At 53.1% G+C, this 23,781-nt stretch overlaps 9 protein-coding genes across 9 annotated transcripts; 5 read left to right on the top strand and 4 right to left on the bottom strand.

Moving 5' to 3' along the window:
* Positions 1 to 9: 9 nt before the first annotated feature.
* M421DRAFT_418462 (uncharacterized protein) lies at positions 10 to 493 on the bottom strand. Its single transcript, XM_033591795.1, has 2 exons — positions 120 to 493; positions 10 to 35 (listed from the first exon to the last, which is right to left on the bottom strand). Exon 1 carries the CDS (start codon positions 453 to 455, stop codon positions 228 to 230), a length of 228 nt encoding a protein of 75 aa, XP_033451223.1. The 5' UTR covers positions 456 to 493; the 3' UTR covers positions 10 to 35; positions 120 to 227.
* Positions 494 to 3,419: 2,926 nt separating this feature from the next.
* Positions 3,420 to 5,795, bottom strand: M421DRAFT_57951 (uncharacterized protein; the record flags this gene model as incomplete). The annotated part of the gene is made up of 2 exons (XM_033595551.1): positions 3,420 to 5,534; positions 5,604 to 5,795. 2 exons carry the CDS (start codon positions 5,793 to 5,795, stop codon positions 3,420 to 3,422), a joined length of 2,307 nt encoding a protein of 768 aa, XP_033451222.1.
* Positions 5,796 to 7,784: 1,989 nt separating this feature from the next.
* Positions 7,785 to 9,016, bottom strand: M421DRAFT_418459 (glycerol-3-phosphate phosphatase 1). The gene is made up of 5 exons (XM_033591794.1): positions 8,681 to 9,016; positions 8,617 to 8,630; positions 8,518 to 8,565; positions 8,360 to 8,469; positions 7,785 to 8,310 (listed from the first exon to the last, which is right to left on the bottom strand). Exons 1-5 carry the CDS (start codon positions 8,738 to 8,740, stop codon positions 7,820 to 7,822), a joined length of 723 nt encoding a protein of 240 aa, XP_033451221.1. The 5' UTR covers positions 8,741 to 9,016; the 3' UTR covers positions 7,785 to 7,819.
* Positions 9,017 to 9,124: 108 nt separating this feature from the next.
* Positions 9,125 to 11,129, top strand: M421DRAFT_418457 (uncharacterized protein). Its single transcript, XM_033591793.1, has 3 exons — positions 9,125 to 9,211; positions 9,265 to 9,359; positions 9,408 to 11,129. Exons 1-3 carry the CDS (start codon positions 9,199 to 9,201, stop codon positions 10,881 to 10,883), a joined length of 1,584 nt encoding a protein of 527 aa, XP_033451220.1. The 5' UTR covers positions 9,125 to 9,198; the 3' UTR covers positions 10,884 to 11,129.
* A 216-nt stretch (positions 11,130 to 11,345) lies between these two features.
* M421DRAFT_3237 (delta 1-pyrroline-5-carboxylate dehydrogenase) lies at positions 11,346 to 13,209 on the top strand (the record flags this gene model as incomplete). Its single annotated transcript, XM_033589319.1, has 3 exons — positions 11,346 to 11,498; positions 11,556 to 11,663; positions 11,716 to 13,209. 3 exons carry the CDS (start codon positions 11,346 to 11,348, stop codon positions 13,207 to 13,209), a joined length of 1,755 nt encoding a protein of 584 aa, XP_033451219.1.
* A 1,327-nt stretch (positions 13,210 to 14,536) lies between these two features.
* M421DRAFT_90746 (MFS general substrate transporter) lies at positions 14,537 to 16,450 on the top strand (the record flags this gene model as incomplete). Its single annotated transcript, XM_033597885.1, has 1 exon — positions 14,537 to 16,450. The coding sequence occupies one exon, from the start codon at positions 14,537 to 14,539 to the stop codon at positions 16,448 to 16,450; it is 1,914 nt and encodes a 637-aa protein (XP_033451218.1).
* A 269-nt stretch (positions 16,451 to 16,719) lies between these two features.
* M421DRAFT_418455 (glycoside hydrolase family 47 protein) lies at positions 16,720 to 18,750 on the top strand. The gene has a single exon (XM_033591792.1). The coding sequence runs from the start codon at positions 16,874 to 16,876 to the stop codon at positions 18,710 to 18,712; it is 1,839 nt and encodes a 612-aa protein (XP_033451217.1). The 5' UTR covers positions 16,720 to 16,873; the 3' UTR covers positions 18,713 to 18,750.
* A 304-nt stretch (positions 18,751 to 19,054) lies between these two features.
* On the top strand, positions 19,055 to 20,511 carry M421DRAFT_418454 (glycoside hydrolase family 17 protein). The gene is made up of 3 exons (XM_033591791.1): positions 19,055 to 19,383; positions 19,430 to 19,736; positions 19,786 to 20,511. Exons 1-3 carry the CDS (start codon positions 19,115 to 19,117, stop codon positions 20,125 to 20,127), a joined length of 918 nt encoding a protein of 305 aa, XP_033451216.1. The 5' UTR covers positions 19,055 to 19,114; the 3' UTR covers positions 20,128 to 20,511.
* On the bottom strand, positions 20,393 to 21,839 carry M421DRAFT_90743 (uncharacterized protein; the record flags this gene model as incomplete). Its single annotated transcript, XM_033597884.1, has 6 exons — positions 20,393 to 20,659; positions 20,875 to 21,021; positions 21,073 to 21,100; positions 21,246 to 21,477; positions 21,569 to 21,612; positions 21,778 to 21,839. The coding sequence occupies 6 exons, from the start codon at positions 21,837 to 21,839 to the stop codon at positions 20,393 to 20,395; spliced, it is 780 nt and encodes a 259-aa protein (XP_033451215.1).
* Positions 21,840 to 23,781: the final 1,942 nt, after the last annotated feature.

Here is a 23,781-nt window from a genome sequence, read left to right as displayed (position 1 = left end):
GAAACTACTCCCAAAAGTCATTCGTTCTGGTGGTCCTTCAGAGTCTTTGTGAGCATAAGTCCGTCGAACAACCAGAGTGCTCCCCAAACAACGCCATCTATAAACTGTATATCACTTACACTAACTTCAAACCCGTACAGTGATGACACCTGCAGTATCTGGTACAGCATCACCAGACCGTCTGCCAGCCTTCGAGCATCCTCATTGCGACTCCCGGTAGAATTTGATCAGCTGTGGCCTCCACCTAACAAGAACATGGCGAATCGTCCGAGTCCGTACGTTCGCCTATTCTTGCCCTTTTCGATCCTGGCTTGTCTCTCGGAGTCGTTGATTTTCGCTTGCTCGTCGAGATCCTTGAGGTGTTGTACAATGTCTCGGCGCGGTGCCGCTTCAATATGTTCGGAGGGGGTTTTGGAGGTTGTTTGTGGGGTTTCAGACGATGCTTCTCGTGTCATGTGGAAGGATTTGGATTTCTATGGAAGATCGAAGAGGGCTTTTAGGTTCTCCGAATGCAAGCCAGCAGAGCCTGTACAGTTCCCCGCAGAGGTATATATCACTACGATGGCTTGACCACATGCCACTTGGAGAACAGCAGGCGGCAACAGACAAAGCCACCACGAAGCACACCCCAAATCGCCATGCAGTGTTGTTTCCAGGACTCTACAGGCAGTGCTCGCTATTATTTGTCCCGTCCCGCTGCACATCGATCCTCGTTGAGCTATTGTGGCTGGCGAATGGGTGGCCTGAGATAGGTCACAAGGCCTCCAATTCGGGGCTTGTTTGCACCGACTGATGCTTGCCGAGGCTTCGCTGTGCCGAAAGAATGACGACTTTGTCTATCATCGGGTGCGTTACGGGTGTAAGACTGGGAGGCTGGATGGTAGCGAATGATCATAAGGCTGTCAAAAACTTGAGATTGGTCGAGCAACATGATATCACATTTGCTCTTCCTCCGTCGAACAATATGTCTTGTTATGCCGCACCTGCCGTTGCAGCGATGATACCGTTCTTTCGACTGCGCTTCCTCTTCTGCCGCTGCTTCTTGTGCTCTTCCCTGTATTGCTCCGCGGCGTACTGGTCGTGATGTGATGGAATTAAATAGCCGTATGAATGCCCACTGTGAGGACTTGCGTGTTGTGGCTCTTTGTTGTGCATCTTGGATCCACGCTGTCCCATTCTGATGAATCTGAAGTTGACAGATGATGGAGGTAGTGCGAAGCTAAGGTGCGATAGACTTGATGTTGATTTGAACAGTCGGTCGGTGACTGAGGAGGTGGTAATGAAGTGGGTGGTGACTACAGTGGTCATGCAGAGATTATTTGAAGACTCGCTTTTGTTTGTCTTGGTGGATGTGAACCGACATTCTACCTCCAACGAACTATACACTGGCAAATGTTTTATCACAGCCACTCAGGTTTAATGCTTAATACAGAAGTGCGAGTTAGTTCTATGGTGATTCGAAAGTTGATGCTGTACTTCCGTACGGTTGTCCGACCGTGTGAACGACACGGCCGCTGGATCTGCGTAGGGCGCAGCCGACACGCTTCCGAGCCGCTGCACGTACACTTCGACACGCGTGTATCGCGACAACATTGCGCTACCATCCAAATTTCTCGAAAGCGATAGAGTCGAAATTCTATTGAAATGGTGACTGTCAATCAGACCAAAAGTCGTTCTATAGAAAGAAGAATGACGTTGACGTCACTCTCGCGAAGAACCACTTGAGGAGTGGCTAGCTGCATCGAGTCAATCGTATTCTTCTACGCATTACCCATCTTCGAGAAACCGATAACGGAACCTTTCCCTCTAAATGTGATCCCCCTTAACTGTTCAAGGTACAGCGTTGTCGGACTCCTACAACGCATAGGATATGGAGAGTGCTCAGCCATTGACACCGAGCGTGTGTCGACTGGACTCTTCACTTCCGGAGACAAGGCCGGCGCTTCGACTCGACCATCGGGAGGAACATGACGGCGAGTGTGCACACTGTCGACGTCCATTTGAACCTCTTAATCCTTCCATCTTCGGCAACACCTTTAGAGCCGGGTCCGCACCGGACGATGACCCGCATAATCGCGTCGGGCAGCTCTACACATTACACAAATAAGGTGAAATAAGTTCCGACCATGAAAAGCTAGCAGTAGTGCTTCATCAAGCTTTCCCATCTGAACCTCGGCAGCTCTTACAATTGTTGAGCAGCTTAGAGATGTTGCGGTACGCACGAGTAATTTAACTGCGGGTCGCTCTGCGGACGCTTGTGCACCCACCCACAGTCATGGTCGTGAACAGAGTTGGAGTTGTAGTCATGGTGTCCGGCGAGAATTGGCAAAAGGTCCATGATGATCTCGGAGGAAGAAGAATCGCGTGCTGCCGCGTTGCACTATGGCGGTGCGTACCTGCATCGGGCCTCACCCACACATAGGTACTTATTCCACCTCACTCCGCGTGCGTTAAGATAACCTCAGCGCCCTCGTATCGATCACGAGGCGCAATAGGCGAGTCTCTCTGGCCCTCTGCAGGCAAGCCGCGTCCGGAGAGGAGACTGTGTAGTGTGTATGAGTTCGCTTTGTGATTCAACGCTTCCATGGCCGAGCTCCGATTGGTGTACGGGGAAATACCCAGCTGAAGAATGCATCTCACCGGGAAGTAGTCTTGGGCGACTTGATCGCTGCAGGGTCCAGGGGTACGTTACATGCCGGCCCTGTTGGGTGTGAAGGCGGATCGGTGGCCAAATGACCGTGTGGCAGCCAGCCACAAGCACTGTCGATCAGTATGTCTGGGGTGAGAAAAGAAAAGGCCGTGCTAGATGATGAAACACCGCAGTTCAAACAAGTATCAAAGAGTTGGAGATTTAGGCAACGATTGCCATTTGTATTTGCGCGTACGCGTCGTCCCTTTGCGATGGAACGAAAGATGCGTGACACTGCTTCTTCTACATACCCCCAACCTCCCTTAGCCAGTGAAGCTGGCGATGCCACTAAGAAATGAAGGGCAGGAGACTCATGCCTGCTCCAGAGACCATTATGGAAGAATATGAGACAGTTCCAGCCCATAACAATGTACTTTGAGAAATTCGTAATTCGGCCGAGACCATGCATCCATCCCATGTTGCTACACCTTATGATGCAACGCCTGCGCCGTGTGTAGGGAAGAAATTGATATAGCGGCCAAAATTAGTATTAATGGCGGTGGTCCTTGCCAGTGAACACCAAAGTGTGTGACTGACCAAGTAGTGGTATTGAATGAAAACAATGCAGAGAGAAGGAGTATACGACGCGAAGGCATATCTGCTGCCAAAGCCAGCATCGTCTCCCGTAGAATATCATGAAACGGGTATTGAGAACATTGAAACGAGGATTTCCAAAAGCAAACTCCGAGCAAGATGACCCGCTCATGCGCATATGACAGTCTACGACAGTCTACGACTTGAAGTCGCTAGCGCTTTGGTTCGCAAAGACGTAACTCTTCGGCACATCCATACGACGGATCGCGTTGCCGTGCATGTCGGTTGTGCCTTGCGAGGGTGTGTACTGGTGAACCAGGAAGTCGGGCATCGAAGACACGGGAGGGGCAAATGGAACATTGTGCGAGATCCCTTGCAAAGATATTTCGTTATAACCAAAGTTGCCTCCGTACGAGTAGTCAGGGTGACTGACTTCGTCTGTTGGGTTCTGAGCAGTATCAGGCAACGATGGGCGCCGGAAATGTGAGGGCTTTGGCTGCTGCAGCGTGAGGTCCGTGGATGAGTGGAAAGCAGATCTCATTCGAGGAGGCTGCATGAAGCCAGTATGGGGAAAGCTTTGCTGTGTGGGAGGCGCTGATTGCGGTGGAGTATCACGGTAGAGACTTTCGTTGGCAAGACGGGCCTGGTTCAGACGCTGCAGATCCAGTGGTGTTGCAGGTGGTGAGCCCTTGATGTTGAGACTTGTAGCGAAGGGCTCAGCGGACCAATTCGTATTTAAACTTGCCGGACTGCTGTGCTCTGGCAGAGCATGAGGTCTCATGGTGCCCTGAGGCTGCCAGTAGAATCCCATCTCTTGAGGTGTGAGAGGCGTAGGTGGTGCCAAGCTCCCGTTGTTGCCCAATGTTGTTGCGCTAGAACTTGAGAATGTCCTTGCAAACTTTGGAGATGCAGCAGCTTCGGAAAAGCTGGATACCATGGGCGATGGCTGGGCTGAGCCTGGCCTTGACTTCTGAACACGGCCTCCGGCGTTAGGGATACCTGTCGACCGAATTCTCCTAAGAGTGTGGTCGGGGTTCCCTGCTGGAGATGGCATACCTGGGGTGTATGAAGCGCTTCTCATGGCGCTCGAGCTCAAGTTGACGGGGCGCTTTTGTCGCCTCACAGCGATGCTGGATGTTTGAGCAAGCTGTTTGAAATCGTCCGGTGTTCCGTTACGGATATGAACTGCATCCATGTTACTGGCAAGGTTGCTAGTCGAAGAATTTCTACGCCTGAAGCCATCTTCGCCAAACATCGGAGGCATCTCCAAATCAGATGCAGCCGCGCTATGCTTTCGTGTCAAGTCGTGTTCTGGAGAAGAAAGGATAGCCTGAGACGAGTTGTTGACCTGCTGGTAGAAGTTGTTCTGTGGGAATGAAGGAACGCTACCGTTCGAACCCCAGAAAGGCATAGCGTTGTCTGAAGGTGTGTGTTGGTCAAAGTTGAATGTTGCTGCGAAGTCGTCATTGTCATGGCCTTGCTCCAGCTGAGCGTCTGAGGCTGGGTCGCCTTTCCAGCCAGAGTACATGGACGTGATGGATGCAACGGAAGCGACAGGGGGTGTTGGACCGTTCGATGATTGAGGGGTTACTGACTGGTTGCCTGAGTATGGTGATTGTCCTGTCGAGCATGTACCTGTGCTGTTCTGAGCTTCCGCTTGGCCAGGCGGATCAGTCTGTGCTGCAGCTAGAGCAGTGTAATCAAGATTGCTGAAGTCGGCATACCCGTTGAAGGTGTCTTGTGGTAGTGCAGGTCCGTTCGGTAGAGTCTGGGGCATGGAGAAAGCAACACCGTTGGCGTACTGACTGGTTAAGCCATTGCTGTAAGGGAAGCCTTGTTCCTGGTTGTCGCTGGGCATGCTCTGCTGCATGTAGCTGGGACCGGCAGTCGCAGCCATGAGTGCCGAGTGCATCATCATCTGTGGCGGGTAAGAGGTGGTGCGGTCGGCCTCCGAGATCGTCCGCAGATTGTACTGGTGCATGTCGAATGGTTGCTGCAGTGAGGTCTGGGGACCCAAGTCTAGGGCTGACGGTCCGTCCATGCTCTGCACAGGCAGGCTGGCAGGGCTGATGTCAGCAGTCACGGGGCCGTACTCTTGGGGCATGGGGATGTGAGGCTGAGGCTGTGGGACCGGTTGGTGTTGCTGATGTTGCTGGTACATCTCTAGATGGTGCGGAGGAGCGAAGTGCTGTCCGGACATGACCGATACCTGCTGGTGGCCGTACACGCTCATGCCAATCTGCATGTTGTATTGGTTGAGGGCCTTCTTGCGGTCCTGCTTGACCTTTGCGCGGCGGTTCTGGAACCAGTTCTGTATTACGTTAGCAGAGTGAGCTCCAAAGGACGCTCGCAGACTGACATTGATCTTGTCAAGGGGTACCCCTAGACGGTCGGCGAACGCCTTCTTTACGCCGGTCGTGGGCTTGTGCTGCTGCTGGAAGTGCTGCTCGAGAATGTCGTGTTGATCTTTGGTGAGGCGCGGCTTGACGTCGCCGCCAGCAGGCTTCGGCCCTGCCGCAGCGCTGTCTGGAGGTGGCAGCTCGTCGCCGGTCGCTGTGTACGGGTGCTGCATGTTCGGGTTGTGAGGGTCCATCCTTGGCGCGCGCCGCAACACGGCGAAGCGTTGTGCGGGTGGAAAGAGTTTAGACGGTCACGGCCGCTCAAATACTTTGCAATGCACGGTGCGGTCGCGCAGTCGCCGGGAACAGGTGTTGTCGACAGGTATCAATAGGCGTCCCAGGGTCGGGCGGTAAGTCGTTGAGCACGGGGCCGCGGGTTGCACCGAGAGGAGATGAATGTGCGGCACGGAGATATTATATCGTCGTTATCGATGCTGTGATTGTCTTGCGGAGCTGTGCAGAAGCGAGCGACAGATGCGGTACACGGGCGCGCAAACCAAAAACGAGTGTGGGTGGGCGAGGCGTGAGTGTAGAAAGCGCAGTCCCTGAAGCGCGAGGCACGACGAGATGTGGGAGGGAGACCGGGGAGGGAGACCGATGAGGTCCAGTTACAGCAGGGCGGCCGCTCCCCATCCGCTAAGCCACCAGCCTGCATCCCCGGCACAAAAATAACCTGCATGGTTGTGACACTGGTCGTCCTCAGAGCACACTCGCCCTCGATAGCGCCTTGACACACATGTTCGAGCTGTCACTCTCCCGCTTTGAGGGCCGCCGGCCTAGCACTCGCTGCCAGTCCAACGTTCGTAACGCCTCGCGAGCTGGCACAGGCGGTCGCTGCGCGAGAGCCTCATTGGAGCGGCGTACGGCGGCCCACTACTCGCGGAAGCTTGGCTCGCCCCTAACGTAGGAACGTGTGGAAGGATGCCCCCTCGATGCGCCTGACGGCAACGGGCATCGTCATGCCGGAGACAGTGCTCACGCACGAGGCCTGTCGCCCAGGCCTCCAGTTCGAGGGACCTTTGCAACGCGGCGGAATCTGGCGATCCCAACGACCATCTCCGCAGAGCCAGTTCTCAGATGCGGCATTAAGGGTCTGTGGCTCTCTTCCGCAGAAGCGAGGAGGGTAAGGCTGCCTGAGAAGCGGGCGCCAACTCGGCCGCCCCTTTTCCTTCTGATCATGATCCCATCACACACTGGCGAAGCGCCGCTACCAAGTCCGCGCAGGCTCCGCTCTTCCCCATCGCAGGTTCTGTGCGGTGTCAAGCGAGCAACACACTCGCCGTCAGTTGCTGGCGTCTTCTGCCATCGCACGAGTCGCCGAGGGCACCCCTGCCAGCGACTGCTTCAGGTACCTGATTAGCACCCGTGTGACGGTGGTTGCTCCACGGCCTTCGTAATTCTGCGTGTTCAAGGAGACATCGTGCGCCTTGTGTTCGCTTCTCGAAAAAAGCCCAGCTGTTCCTGATTGTACCTTGCAGCACTGAGTCGCCTTGGCCGCGGTGCAACACAAAGAACTCAAATACGCCCCGGTTCGTCCTACAAAGTTCGCCAAACTGGGCGTAATGTTGATCTGAACTCAGTCGCGGAGTTTGATGCGTACTTGCGCCGGGATAATTGCCCATAGCTGTTAATAACGCGGCAGTAAGGGAGCTCCTCTTCACGTCACTCTGTCAGCTGTGAACCTGAACGTTCGTATTTCACTTGTTGTTGTCTGCCTGGCCGCACCACATACCAAGGAGCCCAGGGTCGCACCACAGCGACCGTGCCCCACCAACAGAGAGGGCTCCCGAGAAACACTGAATACTGACGTCTTTGCATGCAGTGTCTGTAACGCTTCTAGAAGAGAGGGTCCTTCCCTTCCGAGGGCAAGACATCTTCTAATGTCATGTGACGTACGATCCCACTCGGCGAGAAAGTTCGAGGTTGTCGACCAAAAAGTTGGCGATGTCGAGCTGAGCTGAAGAAGCCTGAAGGTTATGGTGGTCTAGGCATTGATGCAATGCCGCACGCTCGGTAGACCGACTCGGCGACGCCGTCAAAGGCCGCTTGTCTCGACGTTTGAATGGAGAAGAATAGCCGATAGGTATGCAAGGGTGCCGACATTGGGACTAGAGAAGCGCAGTTATTAGCAGGTGCTCACACGGCTGACACGTAAGACTAATGCTGGTAAGTCGTTTATTTTCACACCTAATTGCGCCTACAATAGTGCGTTAATGATCTCGAGCTGTCCTGACCCAGTGTTCTGATCCCACAGCTTCAAAGTCACACTGCGCATGTCTTTGACGATGTAGTCAGCACCAGCTTCGACAAGTTGCTCCAAAGAATGCGTAGTGTAAAGCGCGACGACAGTGAATCCAGCCGCCTTTCCTGACCGAACACCAGCTGGAGCGTCTTCGAACACAACGATAGATGGCTTCTGCTGTTGGAGCAGTAGTTTTTTCTCGCCCATCTTGTAGCACGCTGGGTCTGGTTTACCGTTCGGCACGTCTTCGGCAGTGACAATGTTCTTAGGATGCGCCAGCTTCATGACATCTAGCCATCCGGTAACCAGCGGTCGCGTGCCTGAGGTGACGATGGCCCATGGGACAGACTGCTCTTCGAGTCGATCCAGCATGGCGCGAGAGCCGGAGACCTCCACAGCATCTGAGCCAAACTGGACTGGGATCTGACCTTCAGCGTGGCTGATGTCTGGCATTCTGATCAGTCGTTGCCCAAGTGGAGTCTGGCAAGTGCTCACACTCCCAATTGGCGAGTTTTGGCTCGTATATTTGGAGAACATCTATTGAACGTCTGCCGTGTGAGGTCTCAAGAATCACTTCTGGGTCGACACCGATCTCTTTGCCAATCCTACAATTATCAGCCAATGTTTGCGGATGTTGATAGACTGGGACGTACTTGTGCCAATGCTTGACGATGGCTGGTGTTGAATCGATGATGGTGCCACTGGCCAAGTCAGAATGAGTCTTTAAGGGAGGATCCGGGCGAATCCCATACTCCATGTCAAATAGCTAGATGGGTCAGCATGGTGACACTTTGGGTAGTCACATCTATCACTCACCAACCCATGGCACTCAATGCTCTGCGCAGGTGCAGAGAAGTTGGCCTCGGTGACAGTCATAGTGAGAGGGTGGGTGCGAGTTTTGAGAGTGCCTGATAGTAGAAAGTGAATCGGCATATACGATCTTGATATACGTGACTGACAGAGACGGGCAACAAGCTAGCCCAAAATCGGCATCCCGCGCGAACACGTCGAGATTTCAACCAATCAGATTTGCTACCGACTAGTGTGAATGAAGAGGCTGATTGTGGGGGTGCTTGGAAGTCGGAGTCGAGATGTGGATCGCATCGAATGCTTTCCCGAGGTGTGAGATGTGAATTACGATATGGCTAGCCGGTATTTCTGATGTGCTGACGAAGAACAGCCTTTGCAAGCAAGAGTCTGAGGGGCGTTTGCGTTCGCGGGACCGGCCCACAGCCGAAGGCGGTATAGCGGCAGAATAATGCTAGTGCGAGAGACCTGGAAGAAAAGTTCGAGACGCAAAGCTGGCAGACCACCACAACAATCAGCCACACACGATGAAGGTCGGAAGTGCGTCTATCCTATCTGAAACCTTTCGAAACCATATCTGACGTGAATCCAAGAGCCAAAATCGAAGCGCCAGCCCGTGCGCCTGCGACACAAGATCGAGAAAGCGTCCGCGCAAAAGCAGAAGAAGGCGAAGAAGCTCGCGAAGAAGGTACTTTGGCTGCGCACATGCTCATGTACGGCTTTGACGTGATTCCAGAACCCAGAATGGCGCTCGAAGGCAAAGAAGGATCCTGGAATCCCGAATCTGTTCCCATACAAGGACAAGATTCTCGCAGAGGTCGAAGAGCAGCGCAGGCAGAAAGAGGAGGAAGTCGTTCGCCGCCGCGAGCTCGCCAAGCAGCAGAAGGCCAACGGCGGAGCTTCTGCGGACGTTATGGCGGACGATGACGAAGAATTCGAGCAGTTCGACGCTGAGGGAGACGAGCTTCTGGCCGAGGACAGCGACGAGGACGACTCCATGCAGGTGGACACGAATCCTATGGCTGCCCTACTGGCATCGGCCAAGGCCCGCGCCGCCGAGTTCGATTCGAAGAACAGCAACGACGAAGACATGGACACAGACGAGTCTGACGAGGGGGGTGCTTCGGGTGTCCGTAAGGATGCGTCGAGGAAGCAGTTCGACAAGATCTACAAGCAGGTTGTCGACTCCGCAGACGTTGTTCTTTACGTACTCGATGCACGAGACCCGATAGGAACACGGTCGAAGGAGGTGGAGCAGCTTGTCATGTCGGCCGACGGTGGAAGTAAGCGTCTGATCTTCATCCTGAACAAGATCGATCTGGTACCACCTCCAGTCCTCCGCCAGTGGCTCGTCAACTTGCGCCGATCATTCCCCACACTTCCGCTGCGCGCTTCGAAGCCTGCGCCGAACGCAAAGACCTTCGAGCACAAGGATCTTACAATGAAAGGCACATCTGAGGCGCTCTTCAAGGCTCTCAAGACATTTGCCGAGTCTCGGCAGCTGAAACGCTCCATCAAGGTTGGAATCATTGGGTATCCCAATGTTGGTAAATCGTCAGTCATCAACGCTCTGGCTCAGAGAATGGGTGGACGAGTTGGTGCTTGTCCAACTGGTGCAGAGGCTGGTGTCACTACAAGTCTGAGAGAAGTCAAGCTCGACAACAAGCTCAAGTTGCTCGACTCGCCTGGTATTGTGTTCCCCAACGACGCAGAGGGCACAAAGGAGAACAAGGTGCAGCAGCAGGCTCGACGCATCTTGTTGAACGCCGTACCACCTAGGGAAATCACCGACCCTGTGCCCGCTGTCACACTTCTGCTGAAGAGGCTATCAGGATCAGAGGAGCTTTTCGGAAAGCTCATGGAAGTCTACGACCTACCTGCCCTCAATGGGTCTGGCAAGGAGTTGACAACAGACTTCCTGATTCAAGTTGCACGCAAGAGAGGGAGACTTGGTAAGGGCGGTGTTCCCAACTTACACAGCGCGGCAGCGACCGTCATCAACGACTGGAGAGACGGACGCATCCAGGGTTGGACCGATCCTTCGAAGTACAAGCCTGCTGAACCAGCGGCATCGACCAAGACTGCGCCTGCCTCCAAGTCTGCTGGACTTGTTGGAGACCAGAAGGAGATTGTCACGCAATGGGCTGCTGAGTTCAAGCTGGACGGTCTGTGGGGTGATGAACCTGAGGCTGTTGAGGCTATGGAAGAGTAAAGCATTTTTGACGAAAAAGTCGAGTATGACGAAACGGCGTTTGGCTTTGATGGACCATTACGCATTTGCTGGGTCAGGATCTCATAGGTATATATCACGACGATACCAATGCATGCTTCGAGGTCACTTAAATTTCGACGATGCAAACCGCACTACAACTCCGTTCTGTACACGGCTTTTGCGCTTCGTGGAGAACTTTCCGCTAATACTCAGATCAGAAACGTAGTCGCAATTGATCATCCGACTCTGACCACGTGCCATTCTTGCGACATCGGCCGTATTCTGCTCTTTTCTTCGGATCGTGCCAGGGCTCATCCGCCCCAAGCCTCTTCTCCGCTTTCCGCCCCACAGCGGTTAGATGCGGTAGAGCTACTGCAACCATCGTTACGCAGCTTGACAGCTTTAGATACAAATAATTCAGCTGCCCACATTGCAGTTGCAGCTTTCTCAGTAGATATCAAGATGAGTTCTTCAAGAGGTCTCCAGTCCATTCGTCCAGTCTCCAGGACCTTCAATGCGCTTCCCGCTGCGTATGCTGGCGCGCAAGTCGCATCGAGACGGCATGCTGGAACAATTGCTAACTTCAAGATCCCTACCATCAACAACGAGCCCAACGTAAGTATCGGTCTTGGTAAACATTTATATGCATTGAGTGCTTACTATTGGCCTCAGCAACACTACACCAAGGGCTCAGTCGACAGGCAGAAGCTCCAGGACGCCATCGCAGCGTTGAAGAAGAAGGGAGCTGTCACAGTTCCCCTCGCAATAGGTGGCGAGCACGTAAGTTCTTTAAATGCGCAGCTACTCGAATCTTGGTACTAACGCAGTCTAGATCAACAACTCCTCCGTTCTTACACAACACGATCCCTCCTCCCACGCCGATGTAGTCGCCAGATATTCGAACGCCAGCGCCGCAGACGTCAAGAAGGCCATTGACTCAGCACTCGCGGCAAAGGCTGACTGGGAGGCTCTTCCCTTCGCTGACCGCGCTTCGGTCTTCCTCAAGGCGGCCGACTTGGTATCTGGAAAGTACCGATATGAAATCATGGCTGCGACTATGGTCGGTCAGGGCAAGAATGCATGGCAGGCTGAGATAGACTCGGCTGCTGAGCTTTGCGATTTCCTCAGGTTCAATGTCAAGTACGCTGAGGACACATACGGCCACCAACCCGTGCATAACTCGCCCGGTGTCTGGAATCGCGTGGAGTACCGACCTCTTGAGGGATTTGTGTACGCCGTATCGCCCTTCAACTTCACCGCGATTGGCGGTAACCTCCCAGCAGCACCAGCTCTGATGGGCAATGTCGTTGTTTGGAAGCCATCTCCCTCGGCCATCGCCTCGAACTGGCTCTTGTACCAGATCCTGATTGAAGCCGGTCTTCCCCCAAATGTGGTCCAGTGGGTACCTGGTGATGCCGTCGAGGTCACAAGGGAGGTCCTCTCTCACAGGCACTTCGCCGCCCTCCACTACACTGGTAGCACGGTGGTCTTCCGCCAGCTGTACGGCACAATCGCTAACGGCGTTGCTGACGGCAAGTACCAAAGCTACCCTCGTATTGTTGGTGAGACAGGAGGCAAGAACTTCCACTTGGTACACCCCAACGTCGATGTGAAGAACGCCGCCATCCAGACTGTCCGGGGTGCGTTCGAGTACCAGGGCCAGAAGTGCAGTGCTTGCTCACGCTTGTATGTCCCTGAGTCCCAATGGCCCGAGTTCCAGAAGGTCTTGGTCGCGGAGACAGAGGCTCTTAAGATTGGCGAGCCCTCTCAGTTCGACAACTTCATCGGCCCAGTCATCCACGAGGCCAGCTTCAAGAAGCTTTCTGGTGTTATCGACGAGGCCAAGAACGACAGCGAACTTGAGCTCCTCGTTGGTGGCACGTACGACAGCAGCAAGGGTTACTACATTCACCCCACCATCTACAAGACTACCAATCCTAACCACCCTCTCCTGTCCCGCGAGCTTTTCGGCCCTGTTCTCGTCACCTACGTCTACGACGACGCCGCTCCTGGTGCCTTTGAAAAGATCATCAAGCAGATTGACGAGACCTCCGAGTACGCTCTGACTGGTGCCGTCTTCGCCAAGGAGAGGAAAGACCTCAACTTCGCCGAGAATAAGCTAAGGAACGCGGCCGGTAACTTCTACCTCAACTGTAAGTGCACTGGAGCCGTTGTTGGCCAGCAGCCCTTCGGTGGTTCAAGGGCTAGTGGCACCAACGACAAGGCTGGCAGCGCTACCCTGCTGTCTCGTTTCGTCAGCATGAGGGCGATCAAGGAGGAGTTCGTTGCTACTGAAAAGGTCCATTACCCCAGCAACGAGGTCTGAGATGTCTATGGACGAAATTATGTTGTAAACTGATCTACGGCGCATCTGGGTGTTTCAGAATTTAGCATTTGGCACGGCGTCTGGGCAACTCTGCACCACCCACGGGTGACGATATCAAAAGTTGTAGTAAGACAGTGACTCGATATGAGAGTGGAACAAAGCAGTAAAGCTTGCCAAATATCGTACACAATCTCTTGCAATCATAAACACAACAGTGTTCGGCCTTGGCAGATAATTTGTGCTAGGATTGGCAATTTGATGACACGGCTCGACGTGTCTTCCAGAACACTCGTGAATCGTATGAGGCTCCACCCGCTCGGGAGCCCCGTTCACTCGTGACCTGATAGCCGGACCTTATTCTGAGCCACCTTGCTAAAGCTTGAAGGCTTCTGCCTTGACGCTCCGACGGATGATTGATAAGCTTTGAAACTACGGTGTGCAAATTGTAGTTACTGCGAATCTGGCAGTGTTTGAACGATGTGTGCAGTCATCGAATTTCATTGTTGTTGTCCTGTAAGCACGGCCAATACCTAATGGTACCAGCCCGCATGACCGGAGTCGGTACTTCCTATCGCCTCCAAAATCACTTCCCAGCTCTGCCACGCTTTCTGCATGTCCATCGAAACTCCACACAGCTCTTGGTGTGTTGGAGTTAGCATTGCGCGTCCGTACGAGGATGCCCCTTATCGTGTCAGCCAAGGATCCCGACCAATACCACCGGACTTACCCCTCGTAGAATCCGATCCTCCGTTAGCGCTTTGAAACGCTCGACACCCTCAGCAATCGTCGAGTTCCGCTGCCTCGGCATCTCCGTACCCGTCACGTCGTCCGTGGCTGCGCCAACAGAAAAGCCATATGACGCACAGCCCCGATCCGCAACCTAGAGTCGGTTGGCGCCAAACGCCTGAGCAATGCTTGTTTGAGATCCAGTTTTCTCAGTGGCTGTTTGCGTACCTGCGGCGCTGTCATTGGCTCGTCTCCCTTTGTTTTGAACACTGAAGATGCGGAAGGGGCGCGAGATGCGGTCTAGCCTGTTCCCTCGGCCGAACATCTTGAAAACTTTTGGACAGGCTCATCAATCTATGGTGTCATCGCGACGCCGCCAGACCTCTTGAATTGCTGGGAATAGGGGACCCACGCGTGTCTAAGGCAGGTGTAGGTTTTTGTGGTGGGAGTTTATATGTGGCATGCCCCGCTTGGATCGTCGTGATTCCGTCGACCTCCCTCACCTCACTACCCACTACTACATTCACATCCTTTGTTCTCACGCTATATCACACGCGAAACACAATATATACGGTCATCGATCACGAACAAAACAACCAATATGCCCGAGAAGACGGCCATAGAGCCGCAAAAGTCCACAATGGACGTCGAGTCGGGAAGACAAGGCATTCCACATTGGACGATGATCCTTGATCAGGGTGTCGTCACCGAAGATGTTAAGAACTGGGAGTACGAAGGCTCTGGCACAGAAGAGGACCCTTTCGCCGTCGAATGGCTACCAAACGACCCCCGCAACCCCATGACGTTTACAAAGACGAAGAAGTGGCTTATGACCATCGCTGTCGCCAACTCCGTTCTCGTTGTTTCTTTCTGCTCGTCGGCGTTTTCTGGAGGTATCCAGCACATCATGATCGAGTTTAGCGTTAGTCAGGAGATCGTCACGCTCGGATTATCGCTCTTCGTATTGGGTTTCGCTCTTGGACCGCTCCTATGGGCTCCCTTCTCCGAAATGTATGGACGACAGATTGTTTTCGCCGGTAGTTACCTCTGCTTCATGGCCTTCAATGCTGCCGTTGCCGGTGCTGGAAACATTTGGTCCGTTCTGATCCTCCGATTTTTCGCCGCCGCTTTCGGATCCAGTCCTCTCACCAATGCTGGAGGGGTCATCGCTGATCTTTTCAACGCCAACGAGCGTGGCCTGGCAATGAGCATTTTCTCTGCTGCGCCATTCATGGGTCCTGTGCTCGGTCCTATCATTGGAGGCTTCTTAGGTATGAATGAGGGTTGGCGCTGGGTCAACGGCCTTATGGCTATCTGGTCTGGAGTCCTCCTTGTTGTTACCGCCTGCCTCGTCCCCGAAACATACCCTCCTGTTCTGCTCCGCAAGCGCGCCGAGAGGCTCTCCAAGATTACTGGAAAGGTCTACAGGTCCCGCACTGATATTGATCAAGGCAAGATTTCCCTTGGCGAAGCGTTCTCGACTGGTCTCAAGCGTCCCTGGATCCTCCTATTCTGCGAACCGATCGTCCTGCTACTGTCGCTCTACCATGCCATCATCTACGGTATCCTCTACATGCTGTTCGGTGCTTTTCCTATTGTCTACCGTCAGGGCCGTGGCTGGAACGAGGGCATTAGCGGCCTTCCTTTCGTCGCAGTTGCCATTGGCGTTGTGTCTGCCATCGCCTACGTCATTCTCGTCGACAACAAGCAGTACATGAAGAAGGTCAACGAGTCCGGCAAGGGCTACACCACACCTGAGGCACGCCTGCCCATGTGCATCATCGGTGGTATTGTCCTTCCTCTCGGTCTCTTCTGGTTCGCCTGGACCAACTCGCCCAGCCTCCCATGGGCTGCTAGTGTATGCGCCGCCATTCCCTTTGGCTTCGGCATGGTCCTCATTTTCCTGTCCATCATGAACTACCTCATCGACTCTTACACCATCTTTGCGGCTTCTGTCCTGGCTGGTAACGGTATCATCCGATCCGTCTTTGGTGCCGCCTTCCCTCTCTTCACAAAGCAGATGTATGACAGTCTCGGTATCCACTGGGCGTCCTCTGTCCCCGGATTTCTCGCCCTCGCCTGCATTCCGCTGCCCTTCCTCTTCTACAAGTATGGAGCCAGCATCCGAAAGAAGTGCAAGTACGCCGCGCAGTCTGAGGCCTTCATGGAGAAAATGCGTGGCCAAGCGGAAGCTCGTGCGCAACAAGAAGCCGCTGCTGGAGGCGACTCCGCCGATACATCCCGCGCCGCCACACTCGCTGTCGAAGATGAGGCAGAACACGATGTGTACGATGACAGCGCTCCTCATTTCGCTGAGATGAAGACCGAGAAGGAGACCGAGAACCCTCTTAAGAAGGTCTCGACAGGACGCTCGACAAGGAGCAGGAAGTCGGTCAACCCTGTTGAGGAGTACTACGATAACCCATATGAGATCGACCGTGTCCACACAAGAGAGAGTTTTGCTACAGGCCGCGGGAGGGCCAACAGCACAAAGAGCAAGAAGTCGACGAAGTAGAATCGCCGCATGTTTGGTTTGATTGAGCGTTCTAGCATTTACAGTTGCATCGCATTTGGTGGAAAGATCGTTATGACACCTGCATCGGATACCCTCCCTTAGTTCATGGTACATCAAAGTAATCATATCTATGAATAATCTGTACCTATTGCTGCTAGTTCTGTGCCAGTGCATGCATTCGAGATGACGATTAGCTAGGTGATGACTAATAGTTGATATGGGACCTCGTTTCACCCTACGGCATTCCCGCTAGACTAGCAGCACCTACCATCTTCGGACAGTTGTTCGCTCTCGGCTTCTCAACATGATCATCCTCGACCGAACCTGGGTTCGTACTGCTCAGCGTTCAATGCTCCCTTTTGGAGCTATGAATGGTGCAGCTACCCGCTTCTTGTACCACCTCACCCGAGCTCGTCGAATGCAATGGCTCGACTTCGCACACGACACATTGCTTTATGCGCCATCCTTATCCTAGGGATATACTTTTTCCTACCACGAGACAATGCGCCGTCATACCTCCCGCACTTCAGTTACGGCCCGTCATCTCGAACCGGAACGCACGCGCTCGCGCAGCATATGAACGACCCGGCCCACATCCCTGACATCACCGCATCGAACAGCAGCTTCGATTGGAGCTCCGTCAAGTTCACTTACTCCCTACCTCAGACACCGCTTCTGCCCCCGCCTGTCGCCCACAGGCCACGTATTCAGCACCGCTTCAAACCCGATCGCGCAGATGTCGCTGCTGTGCAAGAGCAAAGGCGCCTGAAAGTGAAGCGTGTCTTCCAAAAGAGCTGGGCAAGCTACAGAGCCATGGCATGGATGAAGGATGCCTTGAAGCCTATAAGCGGAAAGTACGTGGACCAGTTCTCGGGCTGGGCGGCTACGCTGGTGGACAGTCTGGACACGCTGTGGATGTTGGGCATGAGAGAGGAGTTCTACGAAGCTGTGGAGGCTGTTGCCGCGATCGACTTTGGCAAGAGCACCTCGGCTACTGTGAACACATTTGAGACATGCATTCGCTACCTTGGCGGGTTCATTGCCGCGTATGATCTGAGTGGGCATCCTGTGCTCCTACAGAAGGCTGTCGAGGTCGGGGATTTGCTGTACGCGGGCTTCAACACACAGAACGGCATGCCTGTGGATTTCATCGATTTCGAGACCGCGAAGGAGGGGACTGGCCTGAGAGTGGAGAGTCAGGTCGTCAGTGCCAGTCCAGGCACTATCACGCTCGAGTTCAGTAGGCTGAGTCAGCTCACGGGCAACAACAAGTACTATGCGGCGGTATCGCAGGTCATGGACCTATTCCACGAGAACCAGAATGCGACCCGTCTGCCAGGTATGTGGCCGATGATGGTATCAATGAGCGAGAAGGACGTGACATTCGGCTATCAGTTCACTATTGGCGGCAACGCAGATTCTCTGTATGAGTATTTACCCAAAGCACATGCACTACTTGGCTCGGCAGACCCCAGCTCGAAGAAGTACGAGGCCATGTCTCGCTTCTTCATGGATACAGCCATGAACAACCTTTTTTTCAGGCCCATGATTCCGGGAAGGGAGGATATCCTCATCTCAGGCAACTGCGATGTCTTGCAGGGTGGTCCACGCCTTGACCCTGAGAGTGAGCATCTATCATGTTTCATTGGCGGGCTTTATGCCCTAGCTGGGCGTCTCTTCAACAGCGACGAGTATCTAGATGTGGGATCCAAGCTGGCTCGTGGCTGCGCTTACGCATACAAGTCCTTTCCCACTGGCATCATGCCGGAGCGCTACAACATGGCTTTGTGTCCTGTCGAGAATCACAGACGAGGCTGCGCTTGGGACGAGGCTGCCTTTGCCGAAGCAGCTGCGGACCGTCCACAACACAAGATAGACCTCCCCAAAGGCTTCACTACTGCGAAGGACCCGCGATACATCCTCCGTCCTGAGGCTATCGAGTCGATCTTCATCCTCTGGCGCATCACCGGCGATCCATCGTGGCGCGACACAGCGTGGGACATGTTTCAGGCCGTGGCAGGGGCCACGGACACGGTGTATGCAAACGCAGCGATTATGGATGTCAACGCACCAGGTGGAGGTGAGAAAGAAGACTATATGGAGAGCTTCTGGATGGCGGAGACGCTCAAGTACTTCTACTTGTGCTTTGCAGATACTGATCTCATCAGCCTGGACGAGTTTGTGCTGAACACAGAAGCGCATCCATTTCGTCTTTCGAAGGCCAAGCAAAGTTTCGAGATCAAAGGCAAAGACAGGAGTTAGCATTTGTTAGTTGTGAAATAAAAGAATAGTAGTCAGCATCTGCATGATCTTCTGCCTGGTAACATGCTCAAACTAGACAGTGCTGCTAACTCCGCAGACCTGCATGTTTCTTGTTGAATTGATTGGTGTTCCTGAATTGGACATTGTTGCGCATGAGGTGCTGAGAGTGTGGCCTGTTGCTATTAACCGTTGCTAGCGCCTTCCCCTTGAATCAAGCTTCGCCGGGAACACTCAACTCTTCTTGCTCCATCTATACACCCGTACAGTCGCTGTACAGTCGCTCATTTGTGTCTTATTCTTAATCAAGTCGTTCTTTACACGGTCTATTACTACCGCCCCACACTCTCTCCGCCTCCCCAGATCGACCCCTGTCTTCCTCGCGTTTCCAAGCCTCACAACACCATGCGTTTCTCCGCCGTCGCTGCTACCGCCCTTGCGGCCAGCCCTGCCATTGTCGCTGCCGCCAAGGGTACCATGGGCTTTGCCCTCGGTACCAAACAGCCATCTGGAAGCTGCAAGACCCAGTCCGACTATGAAGCCGATTTCGATGCCATCAAGAGCGGCTCCGGTGCCACGATTGTCCGCGGATACTCTGCTTCCGACTGCGACAGTGCAAAGAACATTATGCCCGCTGCCAAGAGCAAGGGCTTCAAGGTTGTTCTCGGTATCTGGTAAGTAGTCCCCTCAGACCGGTAGTCGTCAATCTAAATCAACCAGGCCCGATGTCGAGGAGTCCTTCGAGAAGGATCTCAAGGCCATTACCGATGTTGCCAGCTCCTACACCGACTCCATCTACGCCGTCACCGTCGGCTCTGAGACCCTATACCGCGGCAACTTCACTGGCCCCGAGCTGAAGGAGAAGATCAGCACCGTCAAGGGCAAGCTGCCTAAGGGCATCAAGGTCGGCACCGCCGACTCGTGGAACAAGTTCGCCGATGGAACTGGTGATGCTATCATTGGCACCGCCGACATCATCATGGTCAACGCGTTCGCCTTCTGGCAGGGCGCCAGCCGTGACAATGCTGTGAGTTCCCTACCATTCGCAAGTGCTGCACTATACTGATGCGTCTTAGACCCACACCTACCTCGACGACATGTACCAAGCAGTAACCCACATCGAAAAGGTCGCCGGTGGCGCCGACAAGAAGCCCGAGATCTGGAACGGCGAGACCGGCTGGCCGACCGTCGAGGGCACCGACTACGACGAGGCCAAGGGCGGCCTGGACAACGCTAAGCACTTCTACCAGCACGGATTTTGCTCACTGCTTGACTGGGGCTTCAACGCTTTCTACTTTGAGGCTTTCGACGAGCCCTGGAAGCCTGCTTCTGTTGGTGATAATGGAAAGGCTGCGGATGAGACGGCTTGGGGTGCTATGACTTCAGAGAGGAAGACGAAGTTCTCACTTCAGTGCTAGACGATGGTGCTGAAAGGTGTTAGAGCAAGGGAGCATGTGTAGAGCTTGGATGTACAATTGCACATTTAGCGTAGATCGATCTATTCACCCATCTGAGGTGGTGCTTTTAACGAGGTCACCTTGTTCTAGGAACACTTCGCCGATTCGACAAACTCCATACCTGTAGGCGGGAAGAAACAAGAGACATAGGAGAGCTTATTCTCTATCCAATATGGGCATATAAGACAAGCAAGACACAGGCTGATTGCACATACGATAGATGCTGCTAGAAACTAACACGGGTGCGGCCGTTCTCCCACCTCAAACGTGAGGCATACCGGCGGTCATCTTCCGAATATCCCCATCGTCTTGATAGAATTGTCATCTTTGGTATCTCCAAAAGCCCTGCGTTCGAACCTTTGGGATCAACAAATAGTGACATCTTCGGTACATTGCATCGCTCCTTCGAGGCTCGACCTGTAGGAGGTCGCTGATAGAGCACCTTGGTGCAGGAGCCAACACGATTGTTCATCACACGCATTGTGCCATGAACCTGCGCATGCAGTCATGCAGCTCAGTGTGTCAGCAACACCGGCCAAAGGCATGGCCAGTCTGTCGCTTGGGTCAAGACAGACTTAAAAGTATGCCAACGACTTGCGCTGGACTTTTGTATGGTGAAAGAAACCGGGGTTGGTAACCGGAATTGGCCGGCGTCTCCAGAAGCCAGTCTCAGCGCGGGAGACGACTACTATGACGATGAGTGCCTACCGTACTTGTGAGGATCAGTTGTGTTCGATTGAAATTCTCTGCTGCACGTTCGTTGGGCGGGCATGGTGTGCTGCAACTCGATGGCCGCAGGAAGCTGTCTATGGCGGAGTGTTGAAAAGTCGTGATTAGACATGGACAAAGCCAAATCTGTGATGGCGTGCTAGTTTCACAAGCGGTGTTTGAGACACAGATGCTTACTTGGGGACATGAGGCTGCAATGATAGTGCTTACGTCTGTTCGTAGCTACCCATTTCAGGTTGACAGTGACATCATCGCAAGGTCTTCCATCCATGACTTTCGAGTCTACCACGACAGAAGGAATGAGTATGAGCATCAAAGCGGACAAGTCCACAACATGTAGTACTACTTACACAAACTCAGAACCGTCAAGTTCTATTGAGATGGCCGTCGGGACAGAGACATATGCACGATTTCGACGAATGTCTGCGACGCCGCGCGCAAATTCAAAGTTATCAGCCTTCATTTCATCGACTGATTCTAAGAGAGCCTCGCAGTCAGAAATAATATTGATCAAGCAGTCTGCAGCACATGCCACTGTACTTGAAATCTCTGGGAAGACCTTCGCAGCAGCTTTAAGTAAAGCTTCGTCTCAGGATAGCTACGGCAGATGATTTTAGTATGTTTACAAGTCTCGGGTAATCTTGCGCTCATATTCAAGTGCAGGGATTCTTACTTGAAAGCCATCTCGATGCAGACAGTCGATCGTCGTGAGGATGCCTACGCCGATATCAGCAGTGATGCGCTTGACATATTTTGATTCATTGATGCGCACCAGACATTGACGCGTTAGCGGGAGTTGTGTGTATGGGCAGGAGAGTAAACACAAAAGTGCGTTGTTTCCTCAGTTAAAGTAGAAGTGGGTCTGTCAACATTATAACTTACAACGCAACGCATTGAAGTAGTATGGTAGAGTGGATTTGTTTGCGTGAAGGGCGTTCAGACATAAGTTCTAGCCTTGTGACTACCCACGCCCAGTGTCACTCGCCAATATTGCATCCAGAATATGACGTTGAGTATAAAGACCTCTCCGATGCGAGATGCCACGAACAAGCTCGTACGAGTCAGCTGCCATTAAAGTCATTGCTGAAGAGAGACTCTAAGTCGGCCTTGCTTGGTTCTCTACCAGCTGTGCAGGCGTAAACAATGTGCGTCAGACAATCTGCTGAGCTCGCCACCTGACCGAAGACCTCCTGGAAGGCCTTTGAACTGGTAGTGAGGGCCTCGGCGTCCCATGATGAGATTCTGTATTCCAAAAGAGTCAGCAAATGCTCGGGTGGTGAGTAGCTTGCATGATGACTTATATATCGATGTTTTCAGAAGGGAAAAGATAGAAACCACCCGCCCCGAGATACTGTTAAGGGCAGATTTGTGCGAAGCGTTTCGAAGCTGTCTCAAGAGTGTCGTTGGTGTCGCGAGTTTGTGAGTGGCTTGTCTGAGCTAAATTCTGGTTCGTCCACAATAGTCTTCTTGGGGGTTTTACTTGGATATCCTGGGTTGATCTTTTTGGCGGGTTCTGTGGTAGTGTTGTCAGGCTGTTGTTTTGATCAGATCTTACCGTCCTTCATGAAAGCTGTGTCATTATTCATTATCGACGACAGAGATTGATAGAGAGGGATGCGACATGCGAGATGTGAGTTCGAATGCTCCTGCAAGGCGGGAGATGCAGTCACCCAATATTGTCTTCCAAGGTTGTATCCCAGAGTTATAAGCAACTCAATCATCTCCTCGCCGCTGTCATGCTCGGGCACAGTCTTTTCGTAAAACTCATAGAGCCTTGATAATGTCAGCCAATCTTCTGCTCTTGCCAGCAAGTGTTCAGAGCTCTCTATTTGAGAAGCTCGTGTAAGTGGGCCGTGTGAAGACGGTGCTTAAGACCTGGTAGACTGCTGACTACTGCTGTGGCCTGAGACGAAAGTCCAGGGGAGGCCGTCGTCAATATTTCCTTAATGCGTTTCATAGATTCGATCTCATAAATGAGAGTGATGCAGCCGCGTGCTGAAGGTGGAAACCTGCAATTGTCGGGCGCTTCAATGCTATTCAGATGATCTATAGCCCCATTTTCCATAGTGCTTGCATCACTCGAAGGGAGGCGAAGATCTAGGAGCGGCCGACTATTTGCTAATTGGATGGAACGCTTCGGTAAAGTAGGACAGCTAATTGGCGACGAATTTCCTCAGATAATCTTGGTTTACTCGTTCGTGGCTACTTTCTCGGAGTCGGTCTGATGCGATACATCGTGTGAAGCGTTCCCACCAGCTTATGTTAGAGCAAGATCCCAAGCTTGGTTCAGAGCGGCAACTACAGTCCAAGTAGGAGTATTCTGGGTCTGGAAATAATTGGGCCGAGCAGACGTAGTAGAGCCTTTAGAGAGAATGAAAGAGTCATGCTGTTGAGCGAAGTCCGTCAAGGCTGGCTCTCTTGCCTTTGGCTCCTCAAGGTGTCCTTGAAGTGCTTAAATCACACATTCCCGCTCAACGCCTTCATATTACGCAGTGTATTCAGAATTTGGCTCTTGAGTTCTATGTGAGCTCGATCTTCTGGAACGTGCACTGATGAGCTCGCTACTTGCTTTGGAACAGGAGTCGATTGCATGTCTAGTGGTGGTTGTACCTCCAGCCAGGAGAGTTTATTAGAAGAGAATCCAAAGAGATTAAGATATATTCAACTTTTTTTGTCTCTGTCACAGTGCCGGTCTACGTTTGGTGATCAGGTCGTGACAAACCAGCAAGCGCTGTTTTGCCGATGGAGCAACACGATGTCGCGCAACAACGATGATCCAGATGACCCACAGACAAGCGTCCATATCAGCTGCAATTTCCCTAACGGTACTGTGATATTTAGTGGCCAGATCGAGTTGGGAAGATCTGCATGTTAGCAGCTAGGAGT

Source organism: Didymella exigua (assembly GCF_010094145.1).
Source record: "Didymella exigua CBS 183.55 unplaced genomic scaffold M421scaffold_7, whole genome shotgun sequence".
Classification (NCBI taxonomy): domain Eukaryota; kingdom Fungi; phylum Ascomycota; class Dothideomycetes; order Pleosporales; family Didymellaceae; genus Didymella; species Didymella exigua.
This window is presented reverse-complemented; position numbering and strand designations above follow the sequence as displayed.